Here is a 22,106-nt window from a genome sequence, read left to right on the forward strand (position 1 = left end):
AAACAGCGCACCTCATCAACAAAAGCATATTTCTGCAGGAAGACACTTTGCTGCCAGCTGTACCATGGTTCCTATTTTCACTGTACTAAGCCCTGAAATATGCCCTTCCCACACCAGCAAGGACTGCTATTCCAGATCAGGCCAAAACCAATGGTATCAACCTCAGAACTAGGTGGGCAGGGAAAATGTTGCCATTATTAATGAGTAAGACAAATTGTTGTATCAGGGCCACTAATCCAGAAAACAGCAATTATCAGTATTTCTTGCCTTTAGGTAAGCATGTGGCTTTTAGAATATTTATAAGAAGTTGTGCTCTGTTTATTTCCCAATTTCTTATTTTTACAGTTGCCTGCAAATTTATTTTTAGAAAGCAGACCCACTTCTACCCTTGTGCTGAAATTCAGCAGAATTACGAAGCAGAATTATGAAGAGGAAAAGGCGCATCTTTTACTGCTGGGGCAGAGTTTTTCACAGAGTTCACTTTAGGGAAACTCCTTCACTCTGGCTTCCAAACTCCAAATAAAAATTGTAACAGTTTTTAACGCTCCATGATTCTTACTTCATTGGTACTTCAAGTGGCAGGATGGGGTTCATTTTTTTAACACAAGCTGGGGATCTCTCAGCTCCTCAAAACACACTGATTTAAAAAAAAAAAAAAAAAATCTTGTATTTGCCTCCTGAGGTGTGAAACTTTGGGATAAATTTGTATACATTTATAAACTTGGCTTTCAGGATTCTCTCTGCTAGATTTTTCTCAATGACAGTTGAGTAAATCTCTCTTTAAGGCCTACTGTTATTTTTCAAAACTCAATCACATAAATACAATCCTAACTGTGTACCAACTTTAACAGTAGTTTTCTAGTTCTGGCGTAACCGTTCTTTTTCTCTTTACTGGTCACTGGGTTGTAAAGTCACCTTTTTCCCGGTGGCAAAACAAACAAATGTGCAACATTTACATGAGTCATGTGTCAGCAGTGCAAGCTGCAGCGCTCTTCAAAATGGCCATGAAGGGACTAGCCTGTGCCATGCTGAGCATCATCTGGTTTTGTTTAGTGCAAAGGGTGGTTTTTTTTTTTGTTGAGGGGGATGGAAAATAACAAAGGGTGTTTGTTTTTCTTAAGAGATATAATAAAAATCTATGTTGAGATTTGGTGGAGCTCGATGACCTTACAGGTCTTTTCCAACCTAGTTGATTCTATGATTCTATGATTTCCTCCTATACTGGAGGGGTTTGGTATTTACACTCTTTGGCATTACCCCCTTCCATTCATTTGCATATATTTGAAGAAATGGTGTAGAAGCAGCTGTAGCTCTGAAGCCCCTGGCCAGTCTGCCAAACCCACATGTGAGTAACCGAAGCAGCTGCATTAACATGATCTCACCTCACACTTCAACTGCACCATCCACGAAATCACACCATGCGATATTGATGATGCTGCATAGGATGTCCTGTCAAGCCTTGCTTGTCAAACATCAGAAGAGCCACCAGTTCTCTGCATGCTGACCCTTTTCAACATGAAGTGATGTCGATGGGCTCAAAATGCTTTGAGCATGGTGGTCAGTGGGTTTATCTCTTAAGACAAGGTGATTTCTTTAATCCATGTGTCATATATAAGCCATGAACATCCTTACTATTAAATGCCCTTTGGTGAAAAAGTGTTGCTGTTATAGGACACTGCTTTGTTTTGAAATGCATCATTTTTACTTCATATTCTATACTTCTAAAAACCCCACATTTCTGTCTCTGAGCTGTGCTCATAAAGGTGGTTAACAGCTTTACTTCACTTCTACATATGCTCAGTTTAAATACTGTGAGATAAATATAGACATGAAGGCATGTCTGCATCAATGAGGAACAAATTTCAGCCTACAAAGGTACAACTTCATGTCTTTACAAGTGCCTGCAAACGACCTCTCTGAAAATGAAAGCTGTTGGCAACCTCAGTGATTGGTATCTGTTGGGCAAACTGGTTGTTCTAGGAAGCAGAAGGAAGTAGTGTGTCATATAAACGTGCAGGTTTATGGAATGAAATTCTAAACCAAATATGTCTGATTTCATAATTGCTTTGTTGTTAACTTACTTGTTGAATTGTATCATAAAAAAGCGCAGTGACAGTCAATAGTAGATTTATCTTTGGACTAAGAATCCAAGATTTTATACAAAAGGCAACAGCTGCACCAGGTTCCTTTAAAAGAGCTGATGACCCCTCCGGTGCTGTGCTAACCTTCAGACATAAAGCACATTTTCCTTTCATTTTAAAACCTATTCCTTGACATGGATATTTTTGGTATAAAACCCTTAAATCAGGAGCTTCCTGCTGCTTCCCAGCTCAAGCATTTTTCATCATTTTACCTTCCTGCTATAATCTGGAGAAGGAACTATTTTCATAGCTGCCTTTTTATTTAGTTCTATACAGTGTCCACTGCTGTTGGGCTCAAGATTTTAACTCTATTTTCAACTTATTTTTCAACTATTTTCATTTAGCTTTAAATCTTGCAGGAAGCTATTTCATACTAGATTTCACGTTTCAGCTGATAGGTTTTGGTGACCTTAAAGAGGAAAATGTGCAGGCTGCCAGTCCCCCAAACACTTCGAATAATTTGAAATAGAAATGGTTTGGAACAGCTGACACATTGAACTTTGAATATTACCAGCTAAGCATGCTTACTAGCTACTTTGATCAAGCTCTTTTTTCTGACAAAACTCCCTTTGAAATGAATAGGACAGAGGTTCCTTTCACTTCAATGGGAGTTCTCAGACATGGGGAGAAAGGACGACTTCATAACCTTTAAAAAGACTCCCCTAGTCCATTCATATATCTCCGGGAAAGCTCAGCACTTTCCCTTGTGCTGAAGTTGCTAAGCCAGCCTTCTGGCTACTTTTAGGCTCCCTTCTAGTGAAGCTTTGCTTAAACACAAGATCAAAACACTCTATAATGGGGCTGCTGCTACCGAGGCAGGAATCCTGAATGCACAAGGGCTCTATCAAGTGACATCGGAAGTATTTGTTAGCATAGATTCGCCAGCACCACTTTGCTAATCACATCTTTTAACCTCACACAGTGCTTCTCTGGCATGTTGTAGAAGACAATTCTCCTACACATTCATGTCTTGATGAGAATTTTTGTGTATTTGCACTCATTAGCACTAAAATTCTAGTTATCTTTTAACATCACATAATTGATTATGGTTTCAAACACTCCACAAGTCTGAACAACACCATGACTTTTCAGAGGCCATTAACCACTTCTAGAGTCTCTGCTCCTATACCATCCATGCTTTTAATTTTTTAGCACTTCTACTTATAACAACACCCAAAATAAAGAATTATTACATGCCCATGTCACAGTAATGTACACTGAGATTTCTTGATATAATCTTCTACAAGGGATGATTCTGCTTGGTGTAAGACTAATGCAGTGAGATGTATATTATTAGCGAAAAAATATAAAAACAGAAGAAACTTGCAAAAAGCCTACCAGAAATAATGACTGGTTTAGGCAGCTATTGTGAGAACAAGCATTCCTTGGTTTAAATGTCACTGTAGAGAAGCAGAACCAAAACCAAGGTTGATAAAGCACCCAAGCCTATGGAACTCTTAAACTTTCACTGATAGATGTGTTCAAATGAAATTTGGGTATTTTTGGTCTATCCAATATGCAAGTGTTCAATTCCATTATCTTCTATAGAAAATACAAAGACAAGTCAGAATTCAACCAATGAACAAGTAATTTCATCTGAGACATTGGTTGAGATTTGTGCATCAGAATTATTTTATCTATAGGTCAGGTACAGCTCACATTTTTTTTTAGAGCTGAATGTCTTCAGAAAACCTGTAATATTTTACAAGATGAAGAGACCAGATTATGTACTCAAAAGATGTATGGTTCTGGCTTAAAGCTAAGCTAGTGTAAGTTGAAACTTTAGTTCTGTCCACATTCGGCTCTATGCAACAGCTTTTTTGAGTACAGGGCATCGCTGAAAAAAAAACTGCATTGCCTGTAGAAATAAAATAATGGGATGGGTTTAGGACTAAGAGCCACCTTGAGGGTAAATACGTTGCTTTTTTTGGTTTTTTAAAAGCAGTGAAAAAGACCAGCATATGCACACAAAGGGCAAAGGTTATTAGTATCTATTCAGTTCTGCTAACTGAAAAGCAAAAAACATCTTATGGCAGTGTGTAAAATGCCTCTTTCTTGCTAGAAGGGAAGCAGAGAGAGGAAAGTCTTTCTCGTTTTATAAGAACTTGAGGAAGTATTTCAGGAGGAACTGCCTGTTCCAAGCAGCTAACCTTAACCTTTTCACATGCATGATATCTGTACAGCAGGGCTGTAACACCATCTGTGTAATGATGCTTAAATGGAAAATTCAAGAAACATGAGCTGAAAATGCATTTTATTTACTGGAAGCGCAACTCATGCCACTCATATGCTGTTTGTCAACAGCTGTAGGGGAGGCTCACACTTGGGTGCAATTTTAGATATCTGTGCTAAGATGTGAAGGTAGATGCTGGTAGAACTATAAATTCTAAGCTAGAAACTATATGACTTTTAAATATTTGCATGTTAACTCTAATCCAAATCAGGAATTGTTTATTTTTACAAATAAAAATATTCTAAGGGAATTGAAATAAGTGCAGTCTATTAGTTTTGTTCTCTGTTCCTTTTCTTATATTTTTTAAGCTTAATTTTTTCCTATGCTTCTTACTGAACATTAACCTGATGCTTTGATAAGAGTTGCTAATGTAATTCCAGATATCTTTTGCAAGCTGATTTGGGCCCATGGCTCATGAATGTGATGTTATGGCTGCTTTTATTTTTTCACCCTCCTGTGCCTTACTGCACTTGTTTCATCTTCCTTATCTCTCTGACACAATTCTTTATTCTTCATTTTGTAAATCCTGTGTTATGAACTGTAGTTGTATTTACTGTATAAAACTATATAAATAACATGCAGCAGGTAACTAAAAATGGACAGCAATGGAGGGGCTGAACCTATGTGGTCAAGCTTTTGGGGTTGTTTTTGGGTCTTCCCCTCCCCCCCCCTTAAAAAATACTAGACAGAATTGGCACTGTGTTTCAGATGGTAACATCGTCAAGTTTTGCCTGCCTAATGGTCCCAGTTTGTTTCAGAGACAGAAGTTTGCATTGACAACTCTAAAAGCTCTAAGGTGGAGATGAGAAAAAGCAGTTGGCCTCATCTCAGAGTGTCAAAATAATATGGAAGTGATGATGTAATTGAAGTACTAAAGGTCTTTGGTGAAGGGCTTCCCAGTCAATACATTGAAGAGTGGGAAACTGTGATAGACGATTACAGCTTTGTCCACACACAGAACCTGGGATGATACTTGCCAAATCTGGTGCGTCGAACGTTGTGTCCTCTGAAAGTGGGCTGAACTGATCAGGAGTGGGACACTTCCATAGCAGAGGAGCATCAACGTGCATAAATCACGCAGCTATCCCCGAGTAACTCCAGACCTGTGGACAAGTCTGTAATACAAACTTCTGTGCATGAGAAGCACCTTATTTTGCTGTACATGGAACTTAACCCCTCTTCGAGGCTCAGTCCGTGCGGAGAGCCATACAGGACATCACTCCTCGTGGGCGGGGGGACACAACTTGACAGGTATGAGTTTGTTCCTGAAGTGTTGGCTTGCATCAGTAACTGAGGTTTAATTCTCCTGATGGGTTTTTATCGCTAAAACTTTTTCAGTTCAAAAAGCTAACGATGCGGCCGCTGAAGAGAGGAGCCTGCGGCCGGAGAGCCGGCTCCAGCCCAGCAGAGAAGCCCGCCCTTCCCGCCTCGCCACGGGGTTACTCTCGGCGTCTGTCACCGGCTCCGGGACGGCCGGCAGCAACCAGCAGCGGCCGGCAGCGGCGGAGCCCACCGCTTGCAGCTACCGTCCATCCCGGCACCGCTTTCTCCAGCCACAAGCTCCTCCCGCCTCACCCTCCCAGTGCTCCGCCAGCAGCGGGGAGCGACAGGGAGACGGCGGGTCCCCACGCAGGCCTTCCCTACCCCGGCCCGACCCGGCCCGCCTCAGACAGCCGCGTCCACACCACCCTCCTCAGCCTCCCGCCCTCAGCTGCGCGCGCACCGCGACTGCTCCTCCACCTCCTCCCTCCAGGCCTCTCCCCCCTCTTCCCCCCCCCCGAGCTCTCGCGTTGGCTGCCGGGATCGCTGGCCGCTTTGCTTAATGTCCGCCATGTTTGCCATGGCGCAGGGAGCGGATCGAGCGAGCCCGGCGCGGATCTAGGGCTGCGGGGCGTGAGCTGTGAGCTACGGGCGGCCCCGCGGAGAGCTGTTCCGGGGCGGCGGGACCCTCCATGGTGGTGCGGGCCGGGTGCGGGAGTGGCTGGGAGGCGGCGGCGAGGCCGCACTGAAGGCCCCCCCGCCCGCCCGGCCCCGGGGTGTTATTGTGAGGGGGAGACAATGAGCAAACTCTCCTTCCGAGCCCGGGCGCTAGACGCCGCCAAACCGCTGCCCATCTACCGCGGCAAGGACATGCCCGACCTCAACGACTGCGTCTCCATCAACCGGGCTGTGCCGCAGATGCCCACGGGGATGGAGAAAGAGGAGGAATCGGTAAGGGAGCGCGCAGGGGGGGCACCATTGTTTATCAGACACCCCCCTCCCCTCACGGGAAATAGGCCATTGGCATTCGCCAAGCGCACTACGCACGCTCCCCACCGCAGCGCTGCACGGTCCTGACGGGGCCCTGCGCAAAGAGCGCAGCGTAAACTGCTGTCCGACGCCGTAAGCGGGCCCTGCTCCGCCATCTTCTTTGCGTCCCGACTCGCGAGTGTTTTGATTAGTGGGGGGAGGCCTTTACGCTAGCGTAAGGAGGAGGAAGGCGCAAGATGCATCTCTGAATGAGCGAGCGAGTGCTGCGGCCGCAGTTGGCGTAGCGTGCCTTTGCTGCCGCCGCTTCCCTTATGCGTGGGGAGCGAAGCGGGAGTGGAGCAGAGCGGGGCGGACCGGCGGGAGGGCGCGGGCTTGCGGCTGCCGCTTGGCTCGAAGTGCTGGCTCGCTTGCCGTAGCGGCCTTGCGGCGGCTCTGGGAACGGGAAGCGGAGGAAGCGGGAACGGGACGGCTTGCCTCTCACTGAGGCAGAGCGCTGCAGAGTGCCCCGCCGGTGCCCTGCCGGCAAGCTGGGCGCTGAGAGGCTCTTGGGGACGCTGCAGCGACAAGCGGCTTTTTGCCACTTCTGTACCTGCTGAAAGCAGAGGACGGTCGTGGACTGCACTTTGCACTTCTACAGGTCGTTCCCTTGTACACTGGCATGGCAGGGGGCTGGAGTGGACAGCGAGCAGCTTTGGCTTGTAGAGCTGCTGCAGGAGTAATTCTCGATAGTTGTAACGAGTGAGCGCCCTGCTCGTACTTTTTCAGAAGAGGTGCTTTGTGCTGCCCGGTGTACATACCGTGTCAAATGCATCATGTGGATGTGTTGCACTGTTAAGACTTTTAAGCGTTTAAATTATTTCTAAATAAACTAGCAAGTGTTAAAAATAGATATGTGGTTTTTTTATTCTTGTAGTGTTGGGGTAAAAAGGGGGGAAAAACTGTTGTCCACTTAAAGATAAGTGTTTGGGGCTCTTGTTGAGGGGTACGAGAGCACTGCTTTGAAAATGCTTGCCCACCGTTCTTGTGTTTTTTTTTGAAGGTACTGCTTTGTATTACTGATCTTTAAGCATTGACTCTTGCTCTCTTTAGAATTGTATAAGGCTTAGGTACAGGCTGGTGCCTAATGTGTCTGTACTTGTATGTAGAGCCGATAGTAAATGCACCCTCAAGAATTTCTTCAATGAATCTGTGTCTCCGCCTCAGCCAAGCCTCTAGGCATGTGGATTGGCTTTTCAGATGTTACAGCTGTCAAAAGAGGCTCCGTGCTTTCCTGATTGGTTTTTCTCACTTGACTGTGGATATTAAAGGCACCCCCTGTCTTACTGTTGTTGGGGTTTGTTAGTTTTTATTTCCTCCATTGTTTTACAGTGTGTAATACACTGTCCTTAAAGCTTCTAGTACTTCCCGAAAAGTAAATTTCTGTTAGAATCTGGGAGTGTATCTGAAAGAAACAAGTGTGGTATTAATGAAACAGTCTTGGAAAGTAATTTGATTTTCAAAGTCTACCTTGCAGTCCTGTGCTTGCATTTAATGTTTATAAAATATGCTTTATTTTTCACAGTTTTGTGTTAATTTTATAAATCGTGTTTTAAATAAACTTTTTAATGGAAAATTGCTGTAAAAGTTCAAGATGCCTGTGGACCGCTTAAATGAATGTGAAGATCAGGTTTATATTTCAATAAAAATGCTTTAGTGCTGTATGAAAATGTTGCTTTTCTGTAAGACTACGGTTTATTTTCTCTGTGCTGAGATTTGGCTATATTTGGTTCTTTATGCACTAGTCTCAAACTGAAATGGTCATTGAAAGAGTTTATATGCGTAGTGCTAGATACATCAGCCGGACAAGGCTATAAACTTCCTGTTAATAGTACTGCCATGGAGCGACAGTTTCATTCATGGGGTAGCCCTTTTCCCAGTGTGGCGCAAATAATTATTTAATGTAGATTTCTGTGGCGGTGTGTAAAGCCCTTCTAGGAAAAGCTATGTGGAGAACAGTAGTTACATAGTTGAGAAATATTTAAACAGCTTTTATTCATAGTAGTTTCTGTGATCGATGTGTTGTATTTTGAAAGGTACTTTTGAGGGGAGAGAGAGATCCACATACTGTTTTTTGACGTCTCCATCACTTGAATGTGTCAAGGCCTCTTTTTATCAGAGGCTTTTGCCAGGGGTGCATCTTTGTGGAAGGTGTTTGAACCATCAGGGTAGCTCATGATTTACGTGTGCTGTACAGACACAAAGCTTGTGTTGCTCTGGCCCCAGTGTGCTGCCTACCTTCCTGTATGCAACCTAGGTGAAATCAGGAAAGTCTTGTAAGTACACTGTACTACTGTATCATGAGGTCGGAAATCATCTTCCAGAGGGCTGACTTTCACTGAGAATAAAGTATTTACAGGTTTGCAAGATGTAAAATGGCTAAAATTGACATGTCTGGTCTGTTCTTTACAAGCTAGTCTCGCTAGTACAGGCATGTGATTTACTTTGTTCATGTTTGGTGTTTTGTATAAACAGAAATTCAGATTTTGGTCCGTTCAGTTTTAATGTGGGTTTTTGTGTGTGGGTGGTTTGTGGCTTTTTTTTTTCTTCCCTAACTAGTAGTATTGTTTGTAACTATAAAGGCTTAAAGCCTGTGAGGCCTTAATGATTATCACTCATTTCTACAACTATTATCAAAGTTATTTGGACCAAGTATTAAAGTGTCATACAGTCACTGCAGTCCCAAACTGGACAACCGTACACATTGCTAGTCATCCCACTAAAAGTATACTGCCCAGTTCATTTGTACGAGCATCTTTATTTGACTTTTCTTTTGGTTTGATCTTGATGAATATTCTGGAACAATTTCTGTTTAAGTATCTTGGAGATTTATATCTACTCGTAGCATTTTACAGTTCAGCAACTCATTTCTCTCACTCGAAGATTCCAGCTGTGAAAGAATTAGGCTTCTGGCCTGTAGCATGTTTATGTTAGCAAGTGTTTGTAATTTACTCTAAATTAAACCTGAGGAAGAAAACTCTGTGGGTTTGTTTTTTGTTTTTAAACTCATGTGAGAGAGTGGTTAATATTAAGCAAAAGCAGGAAGATGACCCTTCATGAGCTGCAAAAACTGAGCAGGGACATCTTGTATTATTGTGGGGTTGTTTTTTTTTTTTTGTTTGTTTGTTTGTTTTTGTTTTTTCCTGTGATGAGTAAGAGTTGTATTTCATAATATGAATGAATTCTTTTGGCTGGAAGGGGAAGAGTTGCAGAATAGATAAGCCCTGTTTTTGTTTCTTACCACACAACTGCATGTTTTTTTATTTGAATGCTTATTAATGGAGATGGGAGAAAAATCAGGCTTAATAATGAGGCAAACTGAGGCTGAAGGCTTTTGGAAGTAAATTTACTCAAGTTGTTAGTGAGCTAAAAGCATGTGATAATTGATTATACTGAGATTGCCTGGTCGAAGCTGTTTGAACATTCATCTCAAAATTCTTGTTTGAACATACGTTCATTTACAGTTAAGTTTGACATCACATGGCAAGGGTAAGGTTATAGAGGAGAAAGTGCACAAATAGCAAGCTAAGAACATGGTTTAACCTTATTAAAATGCTGATGGAGTGTGAATGAAAAGTTACTTTCATTCTCAGTCCTTGAATAATGACCTCAGATGATCTTTCACTGATCGTTAAGTAGTGTTCAGTTTGAGCATTTTGACAGATGGGAAGTAGTTGACTTGAAGAAATTTACTTTTTTCTTGCTTTTTCTTCTGTTCATACTCCCTCCATCTCTTGGTTTCAGTTCCTGTTGTAATGCTGGAAACTTGAAGTGCTTGTCATCTGGCTTGAAGGCATCCTGGAGCTAGTGATGCTTCTGAAGCAGCATATTTGTTCTTTCAAAGCAGGAAGCTTTGCACAGGTCATAGTGTTTTGTTTGGATATTTTTGCTGATACAGTGTAACATAATATTTTTGATGATACAGTGAATTGGGGGAGTTCAGGCAGGAGGACTTTGAAATATGTACATAACACACATGAGATTAATTTAATGGCAACAATTTTTAAATAAAAGTTTGATATAACCTGGCCCTACATTCACCTTTCCTTGTACACATTCTTATGCATAGACATTTTTGTGTGTGTGATTTCTGTTTATAACATCAAATAATAGTAACTTAATCTTTTTGGAGGGTCTTCATCCTGCATGTATGAGCTTAAACATATTGGTGCTGGTTGGGGACTTCAGGGGTACTCTGCTTTTGTCCCTTCTGCCTAGTGTTCAAATGTCACACATTTTACAGAGCTTGCATTGTTTTGTTCATCTCATTAACCAATGGTATCACTTACTTTTATAAAGGGATTCATGGAGTTGTTCACATAGTAGAGCTAATGGTCAGCATAAAGACATATAGTCTTGTTTGATACATGCTCTGTATATTGGAATTGAGTTTTGTGCATCTGTGCCACCTGCTTGCTTTCTGCAACAGAGTTTGGAGTCTGCTTGAATCTCCCCTCTCTGCTCCAGAGACACTTTCACATCATTATTGGGAAGCATGCATGTTTTAAAGCTGGTTTTGTACATGGAAATGTTACAGATAGGAAAAAAATATATTCATGCTATGAAATGCATTTTTAATCTTAAATTAGTAATTATTTATACTAAATAGTAATTATTACCGCAAGATAGCTTAAAGCATTTAGTTTGAATTTTGTGATGATGATGGTATTTTAGAGACTAAGTTTTGTTCTCAGTTGTGCTGTTGACATCCATGACTTCTAGGTACATGCTTAAATAAAGGCAGTCAGTTATTACAGACTCGTACAGAAAGGGTGAGATTGGAAGGGACCCTGGAGGTCATCTTGGACAGCCCCTGCTCAGGCACGGCAGCCTGAGCCTGTTGCCCGGAACTGTGTCCAGATGGCTTTTAAGTATCAACAAGGTGGAAGCTATCAAATATGTGAGCACTTAAGGTACTGATCACGAGTACCTACCTGGTACTGACTGGTGCACTCAGGTTTTAAAGCCATAAATATACATAAATGACTCGCCATGTGGTCAGAACCTAATCTAGCTTGAAATCTGAGTGTTCGATGTGCCTTCATAATCTGTGGTTGAAGCCTCTAAGTTGCTTTCAAATGAGGGACTCTGTAGAAGAAAGAAGCAGCAGGACATCATTGTGTAAAATAGAAGGTCTGCAGAGAATAACTTTATTCAAACCATGCAGATACTAAAACAAAAATTCATCAAAAGAGACTTTATGGAAATCCAAGTAAGAAACTACAAAGATTGTATTTCCATGCAAAACTAAGTGAAATCAAGACAGGAGACTCTCCTTAGGAAAGAAATGTTGATTTGATTACAGTGGACTGGGTTATGTGTTGGGGAAAGATAACTCCCAGTAGAAGTTTATTTCTTGGTTTGAGTTCAGCATCTGTCTTTATTTACTTACTTTGGGTATGTTTGGAAACTGCTGTGTGTAGTCTTTATTTGTCAGATATTAAACCTCAGTTTAAACCTCTCTCTGTTTGAGACCTCTTACCCTGTCTTCAGGTCCTGTGATTTTCTCCCTCCCTTGGAGAGCCATTGCTTCATGCAGTGACATTCCTCACAAGTGCGTATCTGAAGTCCCATTCCCAGGCATTATTTCAGCTGTGATCCTCTCTCCTTCCTGTGCTTTCACTTGCTGTGTTTTTTGTTTGTTTGGTTCGGTTTTTTTTGTTTTGTTTTTTTGTGGCTACATGGAAGTTCCTTCCAGTCCACTGATGGTACTTTGTAATGTCCCTTTTGAGAATGATGTATCAGACTTAACACCAAATAGATTGGATTGTGGTAGCTTTATGCTCCAGTGGGGATGAAACTAAGCTGCAGATAAGTGAGGACCTCGTCTCAATGCTAGAGTAGTTGAGCATAGTTAACTGATGAGCTCTTAAACTGGGTAGCTGTAGTTTTAATTTGTCTGTATTTATGTGGCTGAAGTTAAGCAATACAATCTGTTTTATGTCTCAAACTCAGGATCAGTTTATAAGGGTTTAACACATTAACACCTCTCAGCTAACCTGTGGCAACTGCTTGTGAATATAAGCTTAGCCTGTGCAAACACAAAGGAATTTATTTTGAAGCATGCTTTAAGATACATCTGACCCACAGTAAGTGTGGCCTGCAGCTTGTAGGGGTGGTCTGCTCTTTGGAGTACTGAGGCCCATCTGAGTCACTAATGGGGGGTGAAAGCCCACCATGGAAAGATGAGCATCCTGCTCTTTGATGAGAAATGGTAGGAGCATGTGGGGATAGAAGGTTTGGGAATGGGGAAGTATGAGCCTACTATGCTTTTGGTGTCATCCTGAGGTTAGATGGGTTCAGCCCTATCTTAACACCAGTCTTAATTTAGATAAGGTTGCATTTTTCTGCGGGCTAGTAGTCTGCCTGCCTGGGGTCAGTCAACATTGGTCTATGGAATCTGTCCTAACTTGTTTGGGTGCCAGAGTTCATAGCAAAGAACAATGGTATCTGTGTGGACGATAATTGAGTGTCACACCTCTATTCATTATGCAGGAACTTTCCCTTATAGGTACCTTTCCTCAGGATAAGGTGCAATTCCATGACAAAAGCTTAGGAGAATGTTTTGAAATTTGCTTCTCTGGTCTGCCGCTTAGCTCTGGAACATCTCAGTTGTAGGTAGCATTTTCTCCTTTTTCTCCAATTTAAGAAAAACTCAGAAAGAAAGGCCCCAGGCAGCTTTAGTTGTATTTTGAATTACATTGTTCCAGATTTCGTATTGTTCCTGCTTGGCAAAATTTAGCACTAGTCAGCTTTGTACAGTTTCTGTGCTGATTGAGATCAGTTGAGATGTCCTGTTTGAATAATTTAGATCAACATACATTAAATTAGCTTATATTGACCAGGGTTTTAATTACTTTTTATAAGAAAGACCATTTTGATTGGTGGTAGACATTCAAAAGGTTTTGTAAATTATTTTGCCAGCAAAGCTAATAAACTTTGCCTTATTTATACTTATTTGAAGTTATGCGCCTTAGCATATTTATCATTCAAGCTGTTCAGCTTTTAAAAAGATAAATAACACATTTAATATCTGCAAACATAAATCACAGTTAAACCTTAGGTGTCCCAAAAGCCACTGGTAGCGAAGATCAGTTGTAGAACTGAAATTTTTCTAACGAGAAGAACTGAATTATTGTGTATGAAAAGGAGTAGAGAAGAGAATTCTATGCAACTGTAATGTCAATATAGACTCATAATTTTGCATTTAATGATGACTAGTTCTGGTTCAAAGGAATGGAACTATTTTGGAATATACTATTTGAAGGTTTTTATTTTAATCTGTGTTGTAAATTCCTATTAATATGTAATAATCACTGTATAGTGCGACTGAAGGTCTTGGCTTAAAATACTGTCCCTGTTCATAACAGAAGTGCTCTGAATATAGGGGAGCAGAAGTTTGCAGGACCCCCCCCAAGTTCTTATTTTTCCTAATTTACTTTGAAATTTTAATTATGATTAGTTCATTTACGCCAATAAAATGCCTAATCCCTTAAAGTAAAAGGGGAGATTACCACACTGGATTCTTCTTGTTTGGTTGTTTGGCTTTTTCCTGAAAAAAAAAAACAAAAAAAACAAAGAAAAAAAACCAACCAAAACAAAACCACCATAAAAAAAAAAAACACAAAACCACCCCCCCAAACAAACAAAAACCCCAAAAGACCAAAAAGCCAGCAAACCCCCCCAACAACAAACAAAACCAAAACAGCAACAACAACAAAAAAAAAGCCCACAGAAAAACAACCCAGTGCTTATTTCTTCGGAAATAAGAACAATGAACTGCCCGAGGTAGGAATTTTGGACTTTATTAGATACAAATATGCCTTTGGTTTGTTGTTACTTTAAATGCACACTTCATAGTGGAAGGAGCTGATGCCAGAGTTGCATCCCCTCAAGTAAGTTACTTAGCAAAGAAAAATGCCATTCCCTGTTGGTAAATATGTGAGATAAAACTGGTTTGCTTTTGTCTGAGAGACTTATTTCTCTGGTCTCTGAAGTTTCTTTGCTTCAGTAGAACTTTCCTGTGTAAGGTATTTTCTCATGTTTGCGTCCTCTTCACTTGCGACAGTTTAGAGCTTACCCAGCTTACCTTGCAAGGCTGATCTCCGGTTTGTTGAATGTCATTTTTTTCACCAGTTTTCCTGTTGCATCATGTCCCCTCTGACACACAAGTACTTCATGTATCAGCTCTTAGCCAATGTATTTATAAATGCTTCCTCCTCCCTTTTCCCTAGTTGTTTGCTGTTGCTTATGTTTTAATTTATAATTTGGTTTTCTTAGCTTTCTGCCATTTTTATGGCTGTAACTCATACTTTGTATGTGTTTGACCAGTTTGAGTTATGTAACAAAACCTGTTTTGAAGCATCCTGGTAATGTCCGATTTCTGTGTTCTAAATTCAGATATAAACAAAATACTGGATGTCTTGTAGTGGTATCCAGTGACTACTAAGTAAGATAGAGACATGCTGTTATTACAGAAAGTTAAAAAGCAGTAATACCTGTTTCTTGAGTTAAAGGTATTTGGCTTAAAAGGGAGTTTTGTAGTTAGTTTTTCGTAATTCCTATCAATTGCTGCATGTGTACTTGTGTGTTATTTTTTTTTTTAACCTTTTTATAAGTTGTCCTAACTTTAGAACTGATCTCTGGTATCTCTCATTCAACATGATGGATCTCCAGGTTTCAGCACTTTGATGAGGACACTTATTTTAAAAACTCTGTAAAATACAAATTCCCTTGTATTTGCTTATGTACCAAAATCCATAAGAACTTTGGATCTTAATCCTGGAAAGAAAATGTTACATGTAGTGCATTGAGAGAGGTATAAGTGCTGTAAGCAACTTGTTCTTGAATGTTAAAGGTACACCTGAAACTTTCCAGGAAATTGCACTGCTGACGAAGATGAAATTAAGGGGCTCATTTGATGCCCAAACTCTTGGTAATGTAACTGCAGCACTAAGGCAATAAGTTCTGCTTTGACTGCAGAAACTTAACTTAAATGCACACCTTTCATTGAAACATCGATACATGTTCAACACCTCTTGATCTTTCACCGTTGTACCCAGCGTTTGGCCTTCTGACAGGTACCAGCAAAACAGGACCCCACCGAACTTGTGTGGTGTGAGTGAGGACTGATGTTTTGCAAGAACAGGTCTTCAGTATTAAAGAAACACAATTTTGTTGTCAGCAATCTTGGAGAAAGTAGCCTCAGGCCTTGTAACCACATGAGGCCAGCGAGTAGCTTCAGGTGAAGTTTCTGTGCTTGGGCCAGAAGCAGTGTCTTACAAAGTTGTTGGATAATACAAGTCTCTAATTGTGGGAAGAAGTGAAGCAGCAGCTGCTGCTATACTGGGAGACAGATCCTGTAGAGTTGGTTGGAGGATTTCCACAGTCTTCCCTCCTGGTCACTCTTCCTCCCTTCTGCAAGGAGCACAGTTTGGTGACTTGTGGTCACGCAAAGGTTTTGATGAATGGAGCCAGGAATCAAACTGAGTTTGGACTTTGTCTATAATATTTAATAAAGGGGAAAACTAGTTGTTGTGGAATCTCAGCATTTTAAGATACATTGTGCGGTTAACTACATGAAAAATAAGAATATTTATGTATGTAGGTGTTTACTTTTCCATCCCAGTTTGACCTGGGACAGTCAGGTTATGCTAATTGAAGCAGACTGTAAAAAAAAAAAAAATAAAAAGGAACTTCTCAGATGAAATTTGTTGACAGTCATTTCTGTGTCAGACTGCATTTGCTACGTGGTGAATGATACCAGTGAATTACAAGGAGCTAGAGGAAGCTAGTGCTTTCTGTGATTCGTGAGAAGATGTTACAATATTTGTAACAGTTTATTCTCTTAAGGTCGTGGAAAGGTATCTTGAGGAAAACCAGGTCCTGCTTTCAGGAAATTTTGATTTCTCGAAGTACCCTCTACAGCCTTTCTGAAAGGAATTTTTAATAAATCCAGTTAATTTGTTGTTGTAACAGTAATTCTTTTTAAAATAATTCATATTCATGAAGACTGAAAACTTGTATAATTAAATGTAGCTTTAAAATATAGTGCTGTGGTTTGTGTGTTTTTTAAGAAACCTAAGCAGTTACAGGTTTGCATCAATGATATTTACAGAAATAGTGAACAATCATTTCTAGTAGTGACAGATTGCTGATGTTCTTGATAACATTCAGTATGACTGGCCCATTCAGTAGGATAATACTTGGGATATCTCACAGTTGTTCCATGTCCATTGCTACACAGTGATGTTGTTACAATGACTGAAATTGCATTGTGTGTTTTTTTGGCATTGAACTTACTTATTTTTGTTTGGCGAGTGCTTTGGTTGTGTGGGGGGTTCTTTTTGGTTTAGTTTTTTTGTTTGTTTGTGTTGGGTTTTGGTGTTTTTTTCCTTGTTTTGTGTTGGTTGTTTTTTTTTGTTTGTTTGTTTCTTGTTTGTTTGGGGGTTCTTTTGTGCTGTGAGGTTAACTTAAACCCCGCAGAAATGATTGTGACATGCTCTGGTCATCTCCCTTCCCCTATACCTCCATCAGTGTCTCATGGGCTGATTTCCGCTCTTATTTCCTAACTTGCCTGTAGGTGTTTTGTAGTGCTTAAGTTGGCTTTAGTTCAGACTGCCAGAGAGGAAATGAAGGCTTTTTTTTTTTTTTTATTTTTATAAACTGGGTTTGTCTTCATTTAGGTACATGGCTCCAGTGTAGACCTGTTCTGTATCTAGGTGCGAAGTGTCATCCAGGGATGGTGGCCTCAGGTGTGTGTTGCTAGTGGCCCTCCTGTTGTATTGTTTCAGCCTGTATCAGCATTCTTGAGGTGATATTTAGGTGACTTGGTTATGATCAGATGATTTGTGTATGAAGTATTCAGAGTAGCTTGTCTTTGGCTTTTAGATGGTTCTAGCCATCTGAAAGAAAACAGATTAGGAATGTCATATTGGAGAAACACGCTATGGTCAAATGTGAAACTGAGAAGTGGTTCCATGAGCCCTTTCCACTTGTAAGGAGGGCCTTACACTATACTTTAACCTGTCTCTGGTGGGTGTTCTTGAGCTTCCTTCCACTGAGTGTCAAACCCTGTGGGGAAACTGAGAGGAGTTTTTGTCCCATAGAGCAGGGGTACTGTAGAGCTTTGGGTGTGTTGGTTTGGACACTGTGCATCAATTTTTGTTGTTGGCCCCACTCTCTGCTTCACAAGTAGTATATCCTTTTAAGAGGACACTGTCTCAAGGGTAAAAATTGCTGTGGTGTGCAGACAAGTTTCCTTGTCCAGCCCACAGAAAGGACAGCAGGTCTGTAAACAGGTCTGCAGGTAGGCATCTTCTTTCTTCACAACCCCCCCTCTCCCCATTAAGTCCTTCAGCTACTTAGATCCACTTACAGTTATGGTAATTTCAAGGCAAGAAATCAGTCCTGCTGTCAGGTAATTGGTCATAATTTTGTTTATACTAAGTTGACAAGTCCATAGATCTCTTTTTGAAAGAAAACAAACAAAAAAGCTTTGGTATTGAGTTACAAATGCCTCATCACCTTGGTCCTTCTTGATAGAAAATTCCAAACCCTTTCTGCACTGAGGAGGATATTCATTGGCTGTGTTTTTTTCTGGCAGTTAAGTATTGAAAGGGGTAACCAAAGAAGAAGACCAAAGAGGGTGCTTGAGTCTGTGCTTTTTATCTTGGAAATCTTGTAAAAGAAAAAAAAAAAGTCGCTGTGTGTGTGTGTGCAAAGAGAGAGAGTAGATAGGGCTGTGGCTTTAGAAGGGGGAGAGGCCTTTTATCAAAGTAGCTTTTGAACTTCTATCACCGAGTGTTGTTGACTGTTCCTGGCTGAGGTTGAGACTTTGCAAGATGAATCTGTACATTTCAGATTAAAGTTCTCTATTTTTTGTTTCTGAAGCTCCATATGAAAGATAAAAATTTCAATTTGTATTTCCAAAATTAAATTTAATGCTAAGAAAGTAGCATCTCTAGACTTTTAAGTTTTCCTTATTTTCTTTGCTTTAATTCTGTTCCTGATTGCAGGTAGTTTGGAAGGCAGACTTCAGGTTGGTCTAGAAGTACCTTATTTTGAGGTAAAGCTGTTAATAAATTCGCTTTTCTCTTATACATATAGTGGAGGGCTGTGCAGTTAAAGTTACCTTGATCACAAAGTTGATTTTAACAGATAAGCTGTGGTATATATGTTTTGCTCCCATAGCTGCTGGTAACATCTGTCAAGATACTTCTTTCATTAAAGTCTACATTGTTGCCGGTAACTAATGTAATTATGTGACCTGAAGCTCTGTTGTGAAAGGGCTGGCAAAGAGGAAGTTTTTTTCTTAAAACAGCATCACAGTAAACTTCAGTATGTTTCACTACTCTCTGCTTCAGAGGGTAAATACACATATTAGCCAGTTGATAAAAATGGTGAAGTAACCTTTTTAGAGTTGTAGCATTGCATGATGGTACACTTTTTAAGGAATGAACAGATAGGTTTAGTCATAAAGGTTCATCTTCTAGGGTGTCTGTATTCAATATGGAAATGCTCATTATGGTTTCATAATTATGACAGATCAGCTTTTCAGTGTGAAGATGGTATTCATCTGTAGGCATCTCCAACCACGCTCATCCAAAATACTAGCGCATTTATTTAAAGTGTGATAAACTCAGTTTCAGAGAGAGTACTGTGGGGGATGACACTGTAGGATCCAAGTGCTCTGTTTTGCAGCAGTGGAATGAAAAGGAGTGTATTGACGATTATAGGTGTGATGGATAGGTAAAAATTATGTTCAGTATTGCTCACTGTTTCTGTTAAAGCTGAACAAAAATAAGTCGACAGGTAATAATCTCCTGAGGTTATTACTGTTGTTTTTAGGTAAGGAAGAAACTCCCATATAGGAAGCTTAGAAAGACCATGAAAACTATGGTATTTCAGGGATGGAAGGAGATAGCAGTGAAGGTACCTTGCTCTGAATTGGATTTTGATCCTGATTTTGAATGTGTGCAACTAAGTCTGAGTATTTTCAGGTACCAGTCTGGTAAGATTTCCTGGTTTTCCCCGCTGAGGAAAGAGTAAAACAAGGATTGCAGTGTCTCAGTATGGGTTCAGTGGTGTGATCTGAAGTTTCATTCTGGAATAAAGCTGATTCTCTGTCAGCCCTGTTGTGAATGGCTGTCAAGTCCTTTGCATTGAAGCTTTGCAGGTGGTGGGTGTGGTGTGAAGCTTGGGGTGCTGCAGTGTACTCCCCTGTACCATTCCATGTGGAACAAGGGGATTCATCCTGGCAGGACAGGCTGTCTGCACCAAGGAAAACATGGTGAATTAAGTAAAACTCAGTGAACTGAGCAATTTGCTGTAAACTGTTGTCAGTATGGTTATTGTGCAGTGAAGGCACCTGAATGGCTTAAGTGCATCTAGAGAGATGAATCTTTCACTTTGAGAACAATTTTGTTTTAGTATGTAAATATCCTAAAGCAGCAGTATTACATATACTAAGCATTTAGGTACTTCCGTTCTACTGTCAGTTGAAGAAATAGTCCAAAGCTATATTTGTTTGGAATTTTTTAGTAATAGAAAGGTTTGGATGTGATTTTTAAGGAATTAGTGGGTAATAACTCTTTGTCAGGTACTCCCTTTTATTCCCATGGCAGTGTGTTCTGTTTGCTGTCATTATTGTTTCTTCTAACATTCAGTTATTTTGTATGAGATCTTTTGATCTCCCCTACTGCAGAGTGAAGTACAAGTTAAAATACCACGTATGGGTTTCAAAACCATTAGAAAAAGCAAAACATACACTAAAAGCTGTGTTGGTATACCAGTTACCTAATGAATCCTTAAAAATGCTTTTTCAGGTTTAATCAAGCTTTTTAATTAGGCTAGCTTTCTTATAAAAGTCTTCAGAGTTTGTTTAAACAGAACTGTTTCAGGAGTGAAATTTTGTATTTTCCTTAACTTCATGTTTAGCAGAAAGATTCCCCCACTCCACACCCCATTTTAAAAATGACATAGCTTAGCTATCTCTTCTGAAGCTCTACTGTTTGAGTGACAGTACTATTAAGACTTTTCTGTTTGAAAGCTGTGTTGTGCTTGAAGGCTTTTTATAGTAAGGTGAGTAGTAACACCTATAGTCAGTTTTCCTTGGGAACTCTTTGTATGCTAACAGTGTTTAAAAAAAAACCTGAGAACCAAAATTACTCGTCTGCACTGTTTAATGGGCTGTGGAGTCAAAAGATGTTCTGCATTTTGGGTGCTCTGTGACCTTCTTCACTGCTTTTCCTGAAGGTTAACCCTTATGAACCCATTCATTACTTAAGCCACTGCAGACTAGTGGCTCCTCTGTAAGTTGCTCACCCCCATTTCAGAAGAGCATCTGGGTTTGTTTTATGTTGGGGGTGTGGTGGGGAACTATAAGTTGATCAGTTTCAGCTGACTGGCTTTGTAAGGAATGCATCCACGGCAAATTTGTCAGTGATCCCACATTAAGAGGAGTGGTTGGCTTGCCAGCAGCATCTGTCTTGTGATGCCGAGAAACTTTAGGACTGGCCCAGGTGAAACTCTGAGTTAGTTGAGTTAGAACTGCACAGATGGTGTACCTGGGGCAGAATCATAATGCTGTGCATCGATAGGGGCCAGGAGCTGCCTGGATGAGGAGCAGCACTGATGGGAAGGATGGACCAAGTGTAGGCTGGGCTATGTTAAGGGGAATGTGGATAAGTTCTGATGCTTCTCCACTTGCCAGTGATGAAGCTGCTATTCGAATGCGCCTTCCTATTACTCTGTTTTCCCTAAATTTCTCAAAGATGCTGAGAAACTTGATTTGTCAGTGGGCTGCCAGAATGGCTAAAAGATTAGACTGTAGCTACTGAGAGGAGGGTGTGAGGGAACTGGTATTGTTACCTCTGGGGGGAAAAAAGTGGGTTAGTACGTCACTGAAAACAGGTTATGTGGAGGGGCTGTGGAAACAGAAGTCTTTCAAAGAAGTCATGGCTGACCTGTCTTGTGTTGGAGGTAACAGTCTTCAGGTGGCAGTTGGACAGGTAACCTCTGCAAGTCCTTCCTACCAGCATTTCTGTGGTACTGTTGTGTTAACTGTTAGGAGAACTCTAGAGACATCAGTTGAAAGCAGTACAGTAAGGAAACAAATTTTCTGAAGTTGAATTGCATACTCAGCACTGTGAAGCTCTTCAAGACACATTTTAATGGTGGGGTGACAGATTTACTCAGTAGGTGGTAACTCAAGCAGGCTACACCAGATATTTGTGTGCATGCTTCTCTTAATTCTGGTAGCATTCACCTGAGAGCCTGAAAGTTTGATTTTGATGTTGCTTTATCTGCCGTAGGAGAATCCCAAAGCTGCTCTTGCAAGCAGTGTTTAGTTATATTCTGATTTTGCAGAAGTTGCATTTTTTGCATTTGTGCAACATCTTAATATTTAAGAGAGTGTAATTTACTAAATATAATTTTCATATTTT

At 40.7% G+C, this 22,106-nt stretch overlaps 1 protein-coding gene across 1 annotated transcript in view; it reads left to right on the plus strand.

Moving 5' to 3' along the window:
* The first annotated feature begins 6,168 nt into the window (after nt 1-6,168).
* The window catches only part of EPC2 (enhancer of polycomb homolog 2), a 49,397-nt gene continuing 33,459 nt past the window's right edge, over nt 6,169-22,106 (plus strand). Inside the window, exon 1 of the mRNA XM_061445250.1 lies at nt 6,169-6,585. Coding sequence (XP_061301234.1) covers nt 6,433-6,585 — 153 coding nt within the window. The 5' untranslated portion in view covers nt 6,169-6,432. The remainder of the gene's footprint in view (nt 6,586-22,106) is intronic.

The sequence above is a fragment of the Pezoporus flaviventris genome, unplaced genomic scaffold, assembly GCF_033815535.1.
Source record: "Pezoporus flaviventris isolate CSIRO_AGI_PZ_B2104156 unplaced genomic scaffold, CSIRO_AGI_Pfla_v1 ptg000001l, whole genome shotgun sequence".
Lineage (NCBI taxonomy): Eukaryota > Metazoa > Chordata > Aves > Psittaciformes > Psittacidae > Pezoporus > Pezoporus flaviventris.